The sequence below is a fragment of the Somniosus microcephalus genome, chromosome 12 (assembly GCF_052327205.1).
Source record: "Somniosus microcephalus isolate GS21.2 chromosome 12, FLI_Smic_1.0, whole genome shotgun sequence".
Taxonomy (NCBI): Eukaryota; Metazoa; Chordata; class Chondrichthyes; order Squaliformes; family Somniosidae; genus Somniosus; species Somniosus microcephalus.
This window is the reverse complement of record NC_140998.1, coordinates 202,779,409-202,798,244: the sequence shown is the minus strand read 5'-3', so window position 1 is coordinate 202,798,244 and position 18,836 is coordinate 202,779,409. Positions and strand designations below refer to the sequence as shown.

Sequence of the window (18,836 nt, the reverse complement as noted above, 5' to 3'; positions counted from 1 at the left end):
GGTAAATGGCTGTTTTTCAGATTGCAAGATGGTAGACAGTGATGTTCCCCAAGGGTCAGTGCTGGGGCTACTGCTGTTTTGATATATATAAATGACCTGAATATTGGAATATTGAGTAGAGTTTCTAAATTTACCGATGACACCAAACTTGGGGGTGTGGCAACATGTAAGGATGATACCAATCGAATGCAACAGGACATAGAAAGGCTAGCAGAATCGGCAGACAAGTGGCAGATGGAATTTAATACAGAGAAGTGTGAGGTGATGCATTTTGGCAGAAGGTACAGGGAGAGGTAATTATACACTTAATGGCACCGTTTTAAAGAGTGTGCAGCGACAAAGGGACCTGGGAATTAATGTGCATCGGTGCCTGAGGGTGGCAGGACATATTGAGAGAGTGGTTAGCAAAGCATATTGGATCTTGGGCTTAATAAATAGAGGTGTTGAGTACAAAAGTAGAGAAGTTATGCTGAACCTTTATAAAGTGCTGGTTAGGCCACAACTAGAGTATTACATTCAATTCTGGTCACCACACTTTAGGAAGGATGTGAAGGCCCTTGAGAGAGTGCAGAGGAGATTTACCAGAATGGTTCCGGGGATGGGGATCAGGGGATCTTAGCTACAAGGACAGGTTGGAGAAGCTGGATTTGTTTTCATTAGAGCAAAGGAGGTTGAGGGGTGACTTGATAGAGGTGTACAAGATTATGACGGGTTTGGATAGGCTAGACGGGGAAATGCTGTTCCCACTAATTGATGGTACAAGGACTAGGGGACACAGATTTAAGGTTGTGGGCAAGAGATACAGTGGGGATGTATATATTTGTGAGGAAAAGCTTTTTTACGCAGCGAGTGGTGATGACCTGGAACTCACTGCCGTTGGAAGTGGTAGAAGAGGAGACACTCAATGTTTTCAAGGGGAGGTGGATAGACACTTGAAGAAAGTAAACTTGCAGGGGTACGGGGATAGAGCGAGGGAAAGGGACTGACTGGATTGCTCTACAGAGAGCCGGCACCTTATTGGTGGGCCGAATGGCCTCCTTCTGTGCCGTTATGACTCTATGACTCTATTGCTTGGAACGACCAGAAACTCTGCTGAACCACCTGAGCCATCTCCTGAAATTGGGGATTGGGTTCCACATGTAAGATTTCCTGTCACTCTCTGCCACTGCAATTCTTCTAACTCCTTGCCATCATCTCGCATCTGGATACTGATTGGTGGAAGGTTTTACCGTGTACGAAAAACAGGAATCCCAGTGAATGCTATCTTATCAGAACTGCTGGGACTTATGTGGTGCAGTAGCCAGTAACAGGTTGCTAATCTACTCCATGGATTCCTCCAGTGATACCCTATTTTATTATATTGCCTAGAATTATATCCAATTCATAGCATAGAAACAGGCCGTTCAGCCCAACTGATCTATGGTGGTATATATGTTCCAAACAAGCCGCCCCTTCTACTTCTAACCCTATACGTATATTCCTTTCTGCCTCATTCATCTATCTAGTTTTCCTTAATTGCATCTATTCTATTAGCATAGGTGCATCCATAGTTTTGAGGAAATGAAAAATCCATATTTTGCGTGTGTGTGCAATATTAGAGATGAAAAATTCTATATTGGGCCAGAAATTCGGGCCCCCACGGGTGAGTACGCGCTATGTACTCACGTGTAGGGCCAACGAAAGTGCCGGTTTTGTGCATGCACTGCACATGCGCTGGAAACTGGAACTTCCATTCCCTTGAAGGAAGGGGTTCACAGGTCGAACATATGCGCCGGAGAGGCAGTGCGTACGCCTTGAACTTCCTTTTTTTTTACAGGTTTCTCCGGGAGTGTAAGTCTCCAGGAGTTATGCTTTTACAAAGCAGTGGCAAGGCCTGATTTTAACAAGGTAAGTGGTGAATTAAATAAAATTAAAACATTTTTTCCATTTATTATTTTTAAAACTTTAAAGAAAGGTAAGTTTATGTTTAGCGCCGTTAAAAAGTGTAATTAATTTTTAAAAATATTTAAGTTATTGTTTAAAATAATTATTTTATGTAATTTATAGTTATTTTAAAAATGTGATGTTTTTATAAAAAATTATTTGAAGTTTATTTAGGTTTTGGAGCTGAATAGTATTCATAAATTTGACAGGTCTTCCTGTCAAATCTATGAATAGAGATTCCCTGCTCCCATTGGCTCTCCATGGCCCACGTGATCCCAGGGGACGCATGGAACTAACTGCGCCCCTGGGATACGCAAGCACTGCACGCCGGCAGTTGGAGGAGGCCCAGGATCAGAATCCCACGTGGGCCAACAGCTCAATGGCCGGCATGCTAGATAAGTGCAGATCGGGGGCTTGCACCCGCGGGAAGCCTCCAACCCAAATTTCTGGCCCAATTACCTTTCATCATAAATGATTGGTTATCTGGAGCACTGAGTAAGTAAATCCTGATAAGTTTGCTTTTGGGCCTAGGATGGTGTGCCACACACTGGTCCAGGATTTATAGAGTTGTTAGGCAGCATTCCAACAACAGATTCCTCATGTTTCGTTCCTTAGTCATGCCTAGGTACTTACTGAGTACCACAATCTGACATCTGATTACACACTGAATATTTTGCATGGCCAGTGGCACACCACGTTATTTTGTTTGGATTGGCCTCAGTTTATTTTTTTGTGTTTCATTTTCTTATTTTGAGTAGTTTTTTTTTCTTTTCCCTGGACCTCGAGCAGTGTCTCCCCTCTAAATCGACACATCTGCTGTAATCCAATGCATTAGGGCTAGCCCAATCACATTGTTTCAGCGATCAGACTTCAAAGAGGACCCTTTCATGTTATAAACATTCTTTGTGATACCAGTTCCTTTCTGGGCAATCCTACATTTTTTCCATATTCAAATCCTTTTACCATTTATCAGCCCATCTGTGCAATTAGTCGTAACCTTACTGAAAACGGTCAAGCTTCTTTCTGCCAGAAACATTTGAATCATCCACAACTTTACCCATACTACCAGAGCGATTCCAGTCCAAGTAAGTCTCATATATCAGAGATAGCAAGGATGCCAACTGAGATTCGTATGACATTCCATTTGTTATAACTTGTTCCCTAAGCAGAGCATTTTCCTTGAATTTGGTGCCAAGCTAATTATAATTCAATCTAGACAATGTGTCAGCTGCCATGACCCTCAACTTTCCGTATTAGCTTGATATGAGGAAATTTGTCCATCAGCATTTCCAAAACCCAAGCAATCTGCCTCTATGGAATTACCCTTGCGCATTAGCATACTCCCGCCTTCAGTGAATGAGAATCGGGTTGCAAGGCATGACCAACTATTATTAAGTCTGTGACAACGATACATTACAACATGTCTTCTTTAAACGCTCATGAATAGTAAATATTTAAATGTCTCTTAAGCATTGTGTGATAATAGATATTAGGACAACTGATCTATAATGAATAAGGTTCTGTCTGCTTTTTTAGAACTTTGCAGTTACACTACTGTTAGGAATCTTATGATCCATGAAGAAAGACTCATGAAATAACACTGGACGGCCAGCTGGTGGCGCTGTCCAAGGAGTATAAATACTCGGGCGTGGGCCCAGGTTGCCCAGGACATTTTGTAAACAGGAACTAGTGAAATATAACTAGACCTCCATGTTCTGAAACAAGTTGATTAAAGCCTTGCTTTATACTTGAACCAAGTGCGTTGTGAGTTTTATTATGTCATCCACCATATTCAAATTTTCGGAGTCTTCTGCACCTGTTGTGCCCTGGAACATATCAATAAAATATCACTAATTTCTTCCTTTAAATCCTCAGGACAATCTAATATTAATCCCGCTTGGTCGGGGAGATGTGCAGGTATGTATCCTTCTAATGTCTACTTAACACATTCCATTCTCGCTTCTACATTGATCGCATATTCATTTATTGTGAATAGAATGGCCTACGTTCTTCCTTGGTGAAAACTACTGCAAAGAATCTGTTCCACCAAACCTTGTTTATCCGCAACATATTTACCAAATTTATCTGCTAAGGCCCTCGCTCATCTTCTTTCTACTATTGACAGAGTTGTTAAACGTTCCTGCTCTCTGTAATTCACATTTCCACTGCTTGTTTCCTAGTATTTTCTTTAATAATTCCCAGTTGCCTCTTGTAGGACTTCTAATATTTCCTATCTTTTGCTTCCTTTGATTTTGTAAGTTTTTAAATTTGTTTGGGGATTCTTCTAAACACGAATTAAACCATTGCTTTTGAAGTCTTGCTGTGCATTTAAACATAATATGCATCATTTTTCCCCTGCTGCATAATAGCTTTAAATAGATCCATAAAGAGACACGGAAGACATTTAATTGTTAAGGAATGCAGCACCAAACATAAGAACCTGAAAAATAGGAGCGGGAGTAGGCCATTCGTCACTTTGAGCCTGCTCCGCCATTCAATAATTTCATGGCCAATCAACTACCTCACCTCCACCTTCTCGCACTATCCCCATTACCTTGATTCTCTTAATCTCCCGCATCGTTCCCTCTGGTGACCCCAAGAATCTATTCTTGGCCTCCAGCTATTTCTCATCTGCATGCTGCACCTTGGCGACATCATCAGAAAACAAAGCCTCAGTTTCCACATGCTGACGACACCCAGCTTTACCTTACCACCACTTCACTCGATCCCTCCAGGGTTTCTAAATTGTCAGACTGCTTGTCCGACATCCAGTTCTGGATGAGCCAATTTTTTATGCAATTGAATATTGGGAAGACATAACCCATTGTTTTTGGTTGCTGACACATAAGCCGTTCCCTAGCCATTGATTCCACCCCTCTTCCTAACCTTTATCTGATGCTGAACCACATTGTTCACAATCTTGGTGTCATATTTGACTCGGAAAGGAGTTTATGACCATATATCCACTGCATAACTTAGAATGCCTATTTCCACCTCTGCCCTTGCCTCAGCTCATCTGCTGCTGAAACCCTCATCCATGCCTTTGTTACCTCTAGGCTTGACTATTCCAATGCAGTCCTGGCTGGCCTCCCATGCTCTACCCTACATAAATTTGAGGTCATCCAAAATTCGGCCGCCTCGTGTTCTAGCTCGCACCAAGTCCCATTCACCCATCACTCCAGTGCTCGCTGACCTACCTTGGCTCCCGGTGAAGCAATGCCTCCATTTCAAAACTCTCATCCTTCTTTTCAAATCCCTTCCTGGCCTCACTCCTCCCTATCTCTGTAATCTTCTCCAGCCCCACAACACCCTGAGATATCTGTGCTCCTCTAATTCTACCATCTTGAGCATCCCTGATTATAATCGCTCAACAATTGGTGCCCATACCTTCTGTTGCCCAGGCCCTAAGCTCTGTAATTCCTTGCCTAAACCTCTCTGCCTCTCTACTTCTCTTTCATCCTTTAAAACGCTCCTTTAAACCTACCTCTTTGACCAAGCTGTAATTTCTCCTAATATGGCTCGCTGCCAAATTTTTGTCTTATATTACTCCTGTGAACACCTTGGGACGTTTTAGTACATTAAAGGCGCTATATAATTACAAATTGTTCCTGTTAATAGCCAAATATCTACCTATTTCCGCCTTGAGTATACTCAACGACTGAGCAACCACAGCCCTCTGGGGAAGAGAATTCCAAAGATTCAAAAGCCTTTGATTGAAGAATTTTCTCCTCATCTCAGTCCTAAATGGCCGACCCCTTATTCTGAGACTGTGAGCCCTGGTTCTAGACTGCCCAACCAGGGGAAAGGTCCTCCCTGCATCTACCCTGTCAAACCCTGTAGGAATTCTATATATTTCAATGAGATCACCTCTCATTCTTCTACATTCTATGGAATATAGGTTTAGTCCCTTCAGTCACTCCTCGTAGGACAATCCCTCCATCCCACGAGGTGAAACCTCGCTGCACTCCCTCCCTTTGTACCTCCTGCACAAATACAATATAGTCTAGGAACTCAAGGAGAAAATGTTGAAAAAGTACTGTCAGAAAGGGAAGGCAATATCCACGAGAGCATGGAAGTGGTAATAACGGGTCATTCTACAATAAGGGAAGTAAACAGCTTATTTTGCAGCTGTGAACAATAGTAACCAATGACACCCTCCCAATGCCAGGGTTAGGCACACAATAGAACAGATGGAAAAGCTTGTGGAAATGGAAGGAAAATCGACTCATTATCAATGATTTTCAATTGTAAGCGTTGGTTAACAATTCATATTGTCTAAGAGTCTTCTTAATTTTCGCAAATCTGCTTTCTCAAAGTTGGGTGTTACCACATTAATGTTTTCACTTTAACTTTGATCACAATATCAACACAACAGTGTTCAGTTTTGGTCTGCTCACAGGTTAGGTGATATGGAGGCTTTAAAAAGGTGCAGAGGAAGTCTACACTATCAATTCCTAGCTTAAAGCATTTAGTTACCGATATGGGCTCAAAGAGCTGTTTCTCGAAATGTTAGAGATTTAAAAAAATTCATTCTTGGGATGTGGGCGTCGCTGGCAAGACCAGCATTTATTGGCCATCCCTAATTGCCCTTGAGAAGGTGGTGGTGAGCCGCCTTCTTCAATCACTGCAGAACGTGTGGTGAAGGTACTCCCACAGTGCTTTTAGGTAGGAAGTTCCAGGATTTTGACCCAGCGACAATGAAGGATCGGCGATATATTTCCAAGACAGGATGGTGTGTGACTTGGAAGGGAACTTGGAGGTGGTGGTGTACCCATGCGCCTGCTGCCCTTATCCTTTTAGGTGGAAGAGTTCGTGGATTTGGGAGGTGCTGCCAAAGAAGCCTTGGCATGTTTCTGCAGTGCATCTTGTAGATGGTACACACTGTTGCCACAGTATGCCGGTGGTGGAGGGAGTGAATGTTTAAGGTGGTGGATGGGGTGCCAATCAAGTAGGCTGCTTTGTCCTGGATCGTGTCGAGCTTCTTGAGTGTTGTTGGAGCTGCACTCATCCAGGCAAGTGGAGAGTGTTCCATCACACTCCTTACTTGTGCCTTATAGATGGTGGAAAGTCTTTGGGAAGTCAGGAGGCGAGACACTCACCGCAGAATACCCAGCCTCTGACCTGCTCTAGTCGCCACAGTATTTATTTGGCTGGTAAAGTTAAGTTTCTGGTCAATGGTGACCCTCAGGATATTGATGGTTGGGGATTCGGCGATGGTAATGTCGGTGAATATCAAGGGGAGGTGGTTAGACTCTCGATTGTTGCAGAAAGTCATTGCCTGGCCCTTGTGTGGCGCGAATGTTACCTGCCACTTATCAGCCCAAGCCTTAACGTTGTCCAGGTCTTTTTGCTTGTGGGCATGGACTGCTTCATTACCTGAGGAGTTGTTAATGGCGCTGGACACTGTAGTCATCAGTGAACATCAGAGAATCGTAGATTTAGGTGTGATTTGATCGATGTTTGTAAGATGATGAAGTGATTAGATTTTAGTTGTGTACAAATAATTGTTTCAACTTAAAAGGTTCGTGAGGACCAGGGGTCACACTCTCAAGTTATGTAATGGAAGAACTAGATATGATGCTTGAAGGTTCCTCTGTCCCCAGAGAGCCTGGAGTGGAGATAACTTCATACAAGGGTTAGGTACGGTAACATTAATCCATTCCGGAATTGTTCCGTGACTAGTTTAGATCATCTAAGGAGATTAGAGTGGAATTGTCCAGATTTTCTGTGCTCTAATTAGTCTGGATTATTTGTCTGTTTTTTGTCTCTCCCAGGAGGTTATATGGGTTATGACGTAATAAAACTCACTCCGCACTTGGTTTGAGCATAAAGCAAGGCTTTAATCAACTTATTTCAGAACATGGAAATCTAGTTGTTTCCACTAGCTCCTTGTCTTTACAAAATGTCCCTGGCAAGCTGGGGCCAATGCCCAAGCATTTAGACTCCTTGGACGGCGCTGCCAGCTGGCCATCCAGTGTTATTTCATATGTAGTTTCTCGATGATGAGGTTTATGACAGGTTATATGGTGGGGTGGAAAATGTATGTATTTTAATTCATAAGACAAAACAATTGTGTGCGATAAGTGGATGAACCAGTAGGGGTTTTCCTGTATGTTATCGCTCGTATATTCGTGTGCATGAATAGCCTACAGGTGAAACAGACTGGCACATATTTTATGACCCTCACGGGACTGTGCAAATTCTGGGTTTAGGCATGCGAAGCGCATGCACTGAAAGCCGAAACTTGCGACCTGTCAAGACTTCTGTTGAGAAATCCAATGCATGCCCAAGAAAAGTGCCTCTGCGGGTGGAGATTTGCAATTTTTGCACAACTTCCACCCGCTGTAAGGCCATAGAATTCTTATGCCTGGTAAAAGCTTTTTAGCAGCATAACAGTTTAAAAAAATAGAAAAATCAGATTTTATCTCTCACTTATAAATTAAAAATGCTGTCCAATGTGTTAAGTATATATTAAGCCCCGTTAAAATATATTTAAGAAAATCAAAATATTAATTGTTTCTTTAACATATTTAATTATATGCCATTTTAATTAATTTTATACATGTAATGGTATTTCTTGATTTATTTCAGTGTGTTGGAGCATTTTTGTAGTCATCCCCATTCATACGTTTGACAGTTCTATGCATACGAAACTGTCAAAAGTATGAAGGGGGATTCCCTTCTTCCATTGGTTGAGCTTGCCCATGTGGCCCCCTGCGCATTTCTAAGAGGAGAGGCCCACGATCGGAAGCATCCATATCTCCAGGACCAGCAGGTAGGTTCGTAGATACTTTGCTGATCAGAGGCATCCGCCCGCAGGAAGCCTTTGATCGGAAATTCAGGACCTCATTTTCAGGTTTCTAATAATCCGTAATGCATTGCTGGACACCAACAGCAATACAGTATCTATCTCTAGTAGCCTGTCTCACATATTGGCCCAAAAGTTGCGATTGGAGGCCTCCCACGGGCACACGTATGGAACTCCCATACGTATGAATGGGGAGCACATAAAAAATACAAGAACACATGAAATAAACAAAATACAATGTCCCAGAAATTCGGGTCCCCATGGGTGAGTACGCATGGGGTACTCACCAGTAAGCCCAATGGAAGTGCCAGTTTCGTGCATGCACTGCGCATGCGCAGGAAACCGGAACTTCCATTCCCCTGAACGAAGGGGTTCAGAGGTCAAATGTGTGCGCGGGAGAGGCAGCGCGTACGCATTGAACTTACATATTTTTTCGAGGTTTTCCCGGGAGGGTAAGGCCTGCTTTTTACAAGGTAAGTGGTGAATTAATTAAAATTAAAACATTTTTTCCCCAGGTTTATTATTTTTAAATACTTTTAAGAAAGATAAGTTTATTTTTAGCCCCGTTAGAAAATGTAATTATTTTTTTCAAAAATATAAATTATTGTTTTAAATAGATATTTCATGTAATTTATAGTTTATTTAAAAAATGTGATGTTTTAAAAAAATTTACTTGAAGATTTAGTGCTGCTTTGGGGCCGTAGTATTTATAAGTCTTGAGAGCTCTTCCTGTCAATCATATGAATGGAGCATTCCCTACTCCGATTGGCTCCCCATGGCCCACGTGATCCCAGGGGATGCATCGAACTAACTGCGCCCCTGGGATACGCAAGCAGTGTGTGCCGGCAGCTGGACCAGGGGGCCCACAGCTCAATGGCTGGCGCAGAAGGTAAGTGCAGATCGGGGGCTTGCACCTGCGGGAAGCCTCCAACCTGAATTTCTGGGCCATTGCATATTTAAAATTAATTAAAATGCCATTTAATTAAACCCTCATCATATTGAGCACCTCAATTAAAATTTCCCTTAACCTTCTCTGCTCTAAGGAAAACAATACCAGCTTCAGAATACTTTGCACATAAAAGAAGTTCTCATTACTGCTACCATTCCAGTAAATCTCCTCTGTACACTCTGCAACGCCTTGACATCCTTCCTTGACATGTTGTGCCCAGAATGCGACACAATACTGTAACTGAGGTCTAACCAGTATTTTATAAATGTTTGCATTGCAGATATATCTTTAGAAAAGTAATAAACCACCTTTAGTCCAGTTCTTAAACATCCTCTGTTGCCTTCCATGCTTCTAAACTACAAATTAGATCAATATTTCGAGCTATGAATACCCCTAACTCCAGTAACTTAATTCAAATCTTTCTTTGATGACGACCCAACCAAATATTATTTTTTCTTATTTTAACTTCCTGTGTCTTTCTGTGACCTTTACTGATTCCCTTTCATTTGTTAAAAAAAGTAGACTTGAGCAAGAATTGTTAGAGTGTATATGGGATGGTTTCTTGGAACAATGGCCCAGAAATTCGGGTCTCCACGGGTGAGTACGCACGGGGTACTCACGCATAGGCCCAACAAAAGTGCTGGTTCCGTGCATGCACTGCGCATGCGTGGGAAACCGGCACTTCCGTTCCCCTGAAAGAAGGGGTTCAGAGGTCATATGCGTGCGCCAGAGAGGCAGTGCATGTGCATCGAACTTACGTTTTTTTCCAGGTCTTTCCGGGAGGGTAAGACTCCATCAGTTACACTTTTGAAAAGCAGGCACATAGCCTGCTTTAAACAAGGTAAGTGGTGAATTAATTTAAAATAAAACATTTTTTCCACAGGTTTATTGTTTTTAAATACTTTAAAGAAAGGTAAGTTTATTCTTAGCCCCGTTAGAAAATGAAATTAATTTTTTCAAAAATGTATATTATTTAAAATGTTTATTTCATGTAATTTATAGTTATTTTAAAAATGCTATTTAAGAAAAAAATTTGAAGCTTTACTGATGTTTTGGGGCTTATAGTATTTATAGGTTTGACAGCTCTTCCTGTCAAACTTATGAATGAAGCATTCCCTGCTACCATTGGCTCTCCATGGCCCACATGATCCCAGGGGATGCATCGAACTAACTGCGCCCCTGGGATACGCAAGCACTGCGCGCCGGCAGTTGGAGGAGGCCGAGGATCGGAATCCCTCGTGGGCCCACAGCTCAATGGCCGGCGCGCTAGTAGGTAAGTGCAGGTCGGGGGCTTGCACCCGCGGGAAGCCCCCGACCTGAATTTCTGGGCCAATATGTTGCGCAACCAACCAGGGAGAAGACTATTTTAGACCTGGTAATGCATTACAAGGCTGGAATAATTAATGATCTCGAAGTGAAGGATCCTCTTGGGAAGAGTGATCATAGCATGGTAGAACTACAGGTTCAGTTTGAGCATGAGAAAGCTAGGTCACAAACTAGTGTTCTGAACTTAAAACAAAGGTAATTACAAAGGTATGAATGCAGACTTGGTTAAAGTGGACTGGGAAAATATATTACAGGGTAAGACTGTAGAAAAGCAGTGGCAAACATTTAAGGAGATATTTAATAACATTCAGCAAAGATATAGTCCAGTGAGAAAGAAAGACTCTAAGAGAAGGATGAACCATCCGTTGATAGCTAAGGAAGTAAAGGATGGTATCAAATTGAAAACAAAAGCATACAATGTTGCAAAGAATAGTGAAAGGCCAGAGGATTGGGAAATTTTTTTAAAGCAGCAAAGGACGACTAAAAAAAAAATAAAGAGAGAGAAGATAGCTTATGAGAGTAAGCTAGCAAGAAATATTAAAACAGACAGTAAGAGTTTTTCAGGTATATAAAGAGGGAGTGAGTAGGTACAGTAAACGTTGGTCCCCTAGAGGATGAGTCTAGGGAATTAATAATGGGAAACAGGGAAATGGCGGAGACGTTGAACAAATATTTTGTATCGGTCTTCATGGTAGAAAACTCTAAAAGCATCCCAATAATGGATAATCAAGGGGTTTTGGGGGGGGGGGCTTAAAACAATCATTATCACTAGAGAGAAAGCACTAGGCAAACTAATGGGACTAAAGCTGAATAAGTCCCCTGGATCCGATGGCGTGCATCCTAGAGTCTTAAAAGTGGTGGCTGCAGAGATAGTGGATGCATTGGTTGTAATCTTCCAAAATTCCCTGGATTCTGGAGAGGTCCCAGAGGACTAGAATTCCGCAAATGTAACACCCCTATTTAAGAAAGGAGGGAGACAGAAAACAGGCAACTATCGACCAGTTAGCCTAACATCAGTCATTGGGAAAATGCAGGAATCCATCATTAAGGAAGTAGTAGCAGGACATTTAGAAAATCAGAATAAGCCATATATTCCAATCCCTACAGGTGTGCACGTGCTTGATTCAGGCATGCCAAGTGCATGCGCTGAAAAACGCTCTTGACATATCAGACACCTGCCCCAGAGAAGGGCCCCTGTGGGTGGATAGTACCGCTTTCTGGAGAACCTCCGCCTGCAGAATACCCTTAGAAATGTTACACCTGGTAAAAGCAGCATAAGAGTTGAAAAAATAAAAAATAAATTTTCACTCATTTATCATTTAAAAATATTTTTAAAAAGGTAAGTTTATTTTTATCCCGCAAAAACTTTCATTATTTTTCCAAAAATTAAATTTTCATTTAAAATATTAAATTGTAATTTCAACTCATTTTAAGTTTTACAGTGTTTTTGGGGTGATCTCCATTCATATATTTGTCATGTGTGTGAAGGGAGATTCACTTCTCCTATTGGCTCCCCATGCCACACGTGATCCCAGGGATGCTTGCGAACCACTTGTGCCTCTGGGAATACGTGGGTCCTGCGCATTTTGAGTTGGAGAGGCCCAGGAATGGAAGTGTATGCACCTCGGGAGCCCTCAGGTAATTCCGTTGATTTTTTCCGAATCGGAGGCCTCCGCACGCAGGAAGCCTCTGATCGGAAAATATGGGCCAATATAGTCAAGCAGAGCCAGCATGTTTTTATAAAATAGAAATCATGGGCCGGATATTCCGATCCCTATGGGTGTGTACGCGCTGTGTACTCACCCGTAGGGACATCGGAAATACCGGTTTCAGGCATGCACAGCGCATGTCCTGAAAACCGGCATTTCCGTTCTGTCAAGAATGCTCTTGACAGATCATACGCCTGCCCGGGAGATAGTTCCGCTTTCTGAAGAACCTCCGCCCACAGAAAATCCTTATAAATCTTACGCCTGGTAAACGCAGGTGTAAGGCCTGCTTTTACCAGCATAAGATTTGAAAAACGTTAAAAATATATATTTTTTTCACTCATTTATCATTTAAAAATTATTTTAAAAAAGGTACGTTTATTTGAAGCCCTGTAAAAACCTTTAATGATATTTTTCAAAAAATTAAATTTTTGTTTAAAATATTTAATTTATTGTAATTTCAACTAATTTTAAAAATGTGATGTTTTATTTCATTTATTTAATCTTTCAAATTGTTTTTGGGGTGATCTCCATTCATATATTTGACAGGTCTTCATTGACTGGCTCCCCATGGCCCACGTGATCCCAGGGATGCTTGCAAACCGCATGTGCCCCTGGGATACGTGGGCCCTGCGCGCTTGGATTTGGAGAGGCGCAGCATCGGAACTATAAGCACCTCAGGAGCCCTCTGGTAAGTGTTTTTTTCAGATCAGAGGCCTCCACACGCGGGAAGTCTCCGATCAGAAAATACGGCCCCATGTTTGACAAATTTGCTGGAGTTCTTTGAGGATGTAATGAGCAGGGTGGATAAAGGGGAACCAGTAGATATTGTGTATTTGGATTTCCAGAAGGCATTCGATAAGGTGCCACATAAAAGGTTACTACCCAAAACAAGAGCTCATGGGGTTGAGGGTAATATATAAGCATGGATAGCGGATTGGCTAACTAACAGAAAACAGAGGCTAGTAACTGTAACTAGTGGGGTGCCGCAGGGATCGGTGTTGTGGCCTCAACTATTTACAATCTGTTTTAATGACTTGGATGAAGAGACTGAATCTAAGGCAGGCAAATTTGCTGATGATACAAAGATAGGTGGGAAAGCAATTTGTCTGCAGGACACAAAGAATCTCCAAAGGGATGTAGATAGGCTAAGTGAATGGGCAAAAATATGGCAGGTCGAGTTAAATGTGGGAAAATGCGAGGTTATCCACTTTGGTAGGAAAAATATAAAACACAAATTATTATTTAAATGGGGAGAGATTACAGCATGCTGAGGTACAGAGGGATCTGGGGGTCCTTGTACATGAATCACAAAATGTTGGCATGCAGGTACAGCAAGTAATTAGGACGGCAAATGGAGTGTTGGCCTTTATTGCAAAGGGAATGGAGTATAAAAGTAGGGAACTCCTGTTACAGCTGTACAGGGCGTTGGTGAGACCACACCTGGAGTACTGCGTACAGTTTTGGTCTCCTTATTTAAGGAAGGATATACTTGTATTGGAGGCAGTTCAGAGAAGCTTTACGAGTTTGATTCTGGAAATGAAGGGGTTGTCTTATGAAGAAAGGTTGAGCAGATTGGGCCTATACTCATTGAAGTTTAGAAGAATGAGGGGATCTTATTGCAACATATAAGATTCTGACGGGGCTTGACATGTTAGAGGCAGAGAGGATGTTTCCCCTCGTGGGAGAATCTAGAACCAGGGGGCATAATTTTAGAATAGGGGGGGACCCTATTAAATCGGTAATGAGGAGGAATTTCTTCTCTCAGAGGGTCGTGATTTTTTAGAATTCTCTTCCCCAGAGAGCTGTGGAGGCTGGGTCATTGAATATATTTAAGGTGGAGATAGACAGATTTTTGAATGATAAGGGAGTCAAGGGTTATGGGGAATGGACAGGGAAGTGGAGTTGAGACCAAGATCCGATCAGCTATGATCTTATTGAATGGCGGAGCAGGCTTGAGGGGCCGAATGACCTACTCCTGCTCCTACATCTTTTATTATTATGTTCTTATCTTCTTAAAAAGTCCTCACAGCCAACCCCACATCAATTAGATTAAATCCTAGCTCACCACATTATTGATCCTTTACTGCCAATATCAAGCCGGTTTTCATGAAGCCTGTCCTGGCCGCACAGCTTCCAGCAGCACAGGACTGATCTCAGTGCCGTAGGAATCTAAGATTCTGCCTGATACATCAAATTGACTTATCAGATAATTTACTGTGTTATCCATCCTGTGCATGGCAGCGGGCATAGCCTGAGGCGATTTCTCTTGAGACACTGTGCTTCACTATAGGAGTTCACTCTTCAAATCTCCCCTGCTAGGCCTGCATCCTTTTTTGTACACGATTTATGGGCTGCTTTTGCCCCATTTACAGAAGTTATACACCCGTTCCACTGTGGCCCTTTTAGTGGCTTACTGTGTAGTTTGGAACTAAAGTCACCTGTAGTCGAGAGGTTGACAAGTTTGGTTCCCCTTTAAAACAACCAGGAGCATTCGCAGTTTTGTTTTCTGGTGCTAGTTTACTATCGGTAAGATTAATTGCATGGACTTAACTTGCTGGGACTGGAGCTCCTGAAGCCCGAGTTGCTGGTCTCATACCATAACTGCACCATTACCACACCATTTTGGGTCACACTTTCGGTGCTGAGAACTCTGTTCCAATTGGCTAGTCCTCATAACATAAGAACATAAGAAATATGAGCAGAAGTTGGCCATTTGGCCCTACGAGCCTGCTACAGCTTTCAATAAGATCATCAATGCTCCTCTACCTCTTCTCCACTTTCCTGCACTATCCCCATATCCCTTGATCCCCTCAATATTCAAAAATCTATCGATCTCTGTCTTGAATATACTCAACGACTAAGCCGCCACAGCCCTCAGGGGTAGAGAATTCCAAAGATTCACCACCCTCTCAGTGAAGAAATATCTCCTCACCTCAGTCCTAAATGGCTGACCCCTTATTCTGAGACTGTGATCCCTGGTTCTAGACTCCCCAGCCAGGGGAAACATCCTCCCTGCATCTACCCTGTCAAGCCCAGTAAGAATTTTGTATGTTTCAATTAGATCACCTCTCATTCTTCTAAACTCTAGAGAATATAGGCCTAGTCTACTCATTCTCTTCTCGTAGGACAACCCCCTGCTTCCAGGAACCAGTCTGGTGAACCTTCGTTGCACTCCCTCTATGGCAAGTATATCCTTCCAAGGTAAGGAGACCAAAACTGTACACAATACTCCAGGTGTGGTCTCACCAGGGCCCTGGATAATTGCAGTAAGATGTGTTTACACTTATACTCAAATCCTCTTGCAATATAGGCCAACATACCATTTGCTTTCCTAATTGCTTGTTGTACCTGCATGTTAACTTTCAGTGATTCGTGTACAAGGACGACCAGGTCCCTCTGAACACCAACATTTCCCAATCACTCATCATTTAAAAAATACGCTGCTAATCAACAAAGGTTTCCCACACTGGTTCCTCCTTACACTCCGAAGTCTCTCTGCCCCTGATCACCTTTATGCTTCGTTCTTTAACTATTTTTTCACTATTCACTCATTCTTCTTTCACTATAACTCAACAAATCACCTTCAGAACCACTGATAAAAGCCCGACTCTTCCATGATTTCTCATATCAACAATATTCTCCATCATGTGGCTCGAAGCCAGAGAGAAAGAACGACGGATTGAGAGACTGAGACTGCAAAGCACATGAATCTCCATAAAAGTAGCGTTCTATTTTCGTAGGCTGCATCAGGCTTTAGGATTCTTTGCTGAACAACAACAGAACTTGCAATCATATAGCGCCTTTAACATAGTAACATGTCACAAGGTGCTTCACAACATTTGACACCGAGCCACAAAAGGAGAAATTAGGGCAGGTGACCAAAAGCTTGTTCAAAGAGGTAGGTTTTAAGGAGCGTCTTAATGGAGGAAAGAGGTAGCGAGGTGGAGAGATTTAGGGAGGGAATTCCAGAGCTTAGGGCCCAGGCAACAGAAGGCACAGCTGCCAATGGGTGAGTGATTATAATCAGGGATGCACAAGAGGGCAGAATTAGAGGAGCACAGATATCTCGGAGGTTTGTGGAGCTGGAGTAGATTACAGTGATAGGGAGGGGCGAGGCCATGGAGAGATTTGAAAGCAAGGAGGAGAATTTTGAAATCGAGGCGCTGCTTAACCGGGAGCCAATGTAGGTCAGCGAGCACAGTGGTGATGGGTGTTCGGGACTTGGTATGAGTTAGGACACGGGCAGCCGAGTTTTGGATGACCTCAAGTTTACGTAGCATAGAGTATGGGAGGCCAGCCAGCCGTGCGTTGGAATAGTCAAGCCTGGAGGTATCAAAATTATGGATGAGTGTTTCAGCAGTGGTTGAGCTGAGGCAAGGGCAGAGACGGGCGATGTTACAGAGGTGGAAATAGGCAGTATTAGTTATGCCGCGGATATGTAATCGGAATCTCATTTCAGGATCAAACATGATACCAAGGTTGTGAACAGTGTAATTCAGCCGCAGAATGATGTTAGGGAGAGGGATGGAGTCAGTGGTTAGGGAACGGAGTTTGTGGGGACCAAAAACAATAGTTTCAGTCTTCCCAATATTTAATTGGAGAAAATCTCTACTCATCCAGAACTGGAGTTTGGGCAAGCAGTCTGACAATTTAGAGACCGTGGAGGGTTCGAGAGAAGTGAGCAGAGAGAGGCGGAGAACCGGAAGGGTTTAGGGAGGGAATTCCAGAGCTTAGGGCCCAGACAGCTCAAGGCACGGCCACCGATGGTGGAGCGATGGAAATCGGGCAAACGACAAACTTTTAACAAATTTTTTTCGGAAAGTACAATAACATTTTAAAACTCTTTGCATTTTCTTCACTAATGCAGGGGACAGAACTCGAAACAATGCCTCCTATGAATGCATTAAGCTGTGCACAGATTTTAGAATCACAGATCTCTGTTGTGTTAATGATAGGAAAAATAAAACTGACATGATGATTCACCTCCCACCCGACCCCACCCCGTACAAATATGTATGCTTCACGGCGACTTACCAAGCACATTCAGATCGATGCGTGATGTTACCGAACGGTTAGAGAATGGTGGGTTCATGGTAACGAAGTATTCTCCGCTGTCATTAACGGTCAGGGATTGTAGCGAGAGAGATCCGTTAGCGAGAAGCTCGGCTCGACCCGAGTACTCGTTGCTGATATCCGTCGTGTTGCCAATCCAGAAGGCTACGTCCGTGCAGTTGAACCTCCAGCTACCGCTTCTGACAGTCGCGGCCGCCCCTCCACTCAGGAGGATGTGGGCCCCTGCCGCCGCATCCACCGTCTGCTGTCCGTTTGCGATCGCGAAAAAGTGCGATTCGGCTGAAACAGAAGGACCCGTACCAAGTTAAAGTGCGTTCAGCTTGAAAGCCAACTCACTTTTAAATCACAGTCTAAAATATATATATATATATATAATATATATACATGGGATGCAATTCTCACCAGAAGCCATACAGAAAGTGCAAACGAGCAGGGGGAATCCGAGGCTCCTCATCTTGCCGGAGCAGAATGGCTTTCTGCTGCTGTCTGCTTCTCTCCAGCCCCGTTTCGTTGAGCTCAATGATCACAAAACACACACGCACAGGCGCAGTGCGAACGTGGCCATTGTCCAAATTCCTGTTCTTATCTCGGCTGAAACGCCCTGGAACAGTCAAAACAACTCCCATAAAGGCAGGAAGTGCCGGCCAATTACAATCCTTTGGCACTTCCTTTCACAAGCTGCAATTGTTTACATTGGCGGCTGAATATTTTGAGAGTAAACCGATGGTGTGTGACTTAACGGTCTCCCCCCCGCATGCCTCCCCCCTCAATTAACTGCCTATGAAAGCTTAACGGATTGTGGTTAAACATATTGAACGGCTAGAACCAGAATATATAAATAAAAATTCTAAAATCAGAAAAGTTCCTTGGCTGCTGAGAGAGCGACTTTGGTTCTGTTTCCCTGCTGTGGAATGTTGCAGCCGCTGCCAGTATTTTAACTTGTTCTCCCCCACAGCACATACTTTAAATGGTACAGAATCTACGCAGGAAATAACTGGCTATTGTAGCCCGCTGAGGTTTACTTTCACAAGCTTTTCGCGTTTATATT

The 18,836-nt window shown here is 42.9% G+C and overlaps 1 protein-coding gene across 3 annotated transcripts in view; it reads right to left on the bottom strand.

Annotated features, from left to right (window-relative positions):
• Positions 1-18,316, bottom strand: part of LOC147109909 (cell adhesion molecule CEACAM5-like) — a 66,383-nt gene extending 48,067 nt beyond the window's left edge. The window contains exons 1-2 of one of the 3 annotated variants that reach the window (XM_086003928.1): positions 18,191-18,316; positions 17,750-18,067 (exon numbers count right to left, since the gene is read on the bottom strand). In XM_086003928.1, coding sequence (XP_085860054.1) covers positions 17,750-18,067; positions 18,191-18,242 — 370 coding nt within the window. In that variant the 5' untranslated portion in view covers positions 18,243-18,316. Of the gene's footprint in view, positions 1-17,749; positions 18,068-18,190 lie in introns of those variants that run through there. The other 2 variants (XM_086003929.1, XM_086003930.1) reach the window with 2 other exon arrangements.
• Between the last annotated feature and the right edge of the window lie 520 nt (positions 18,317-18,836).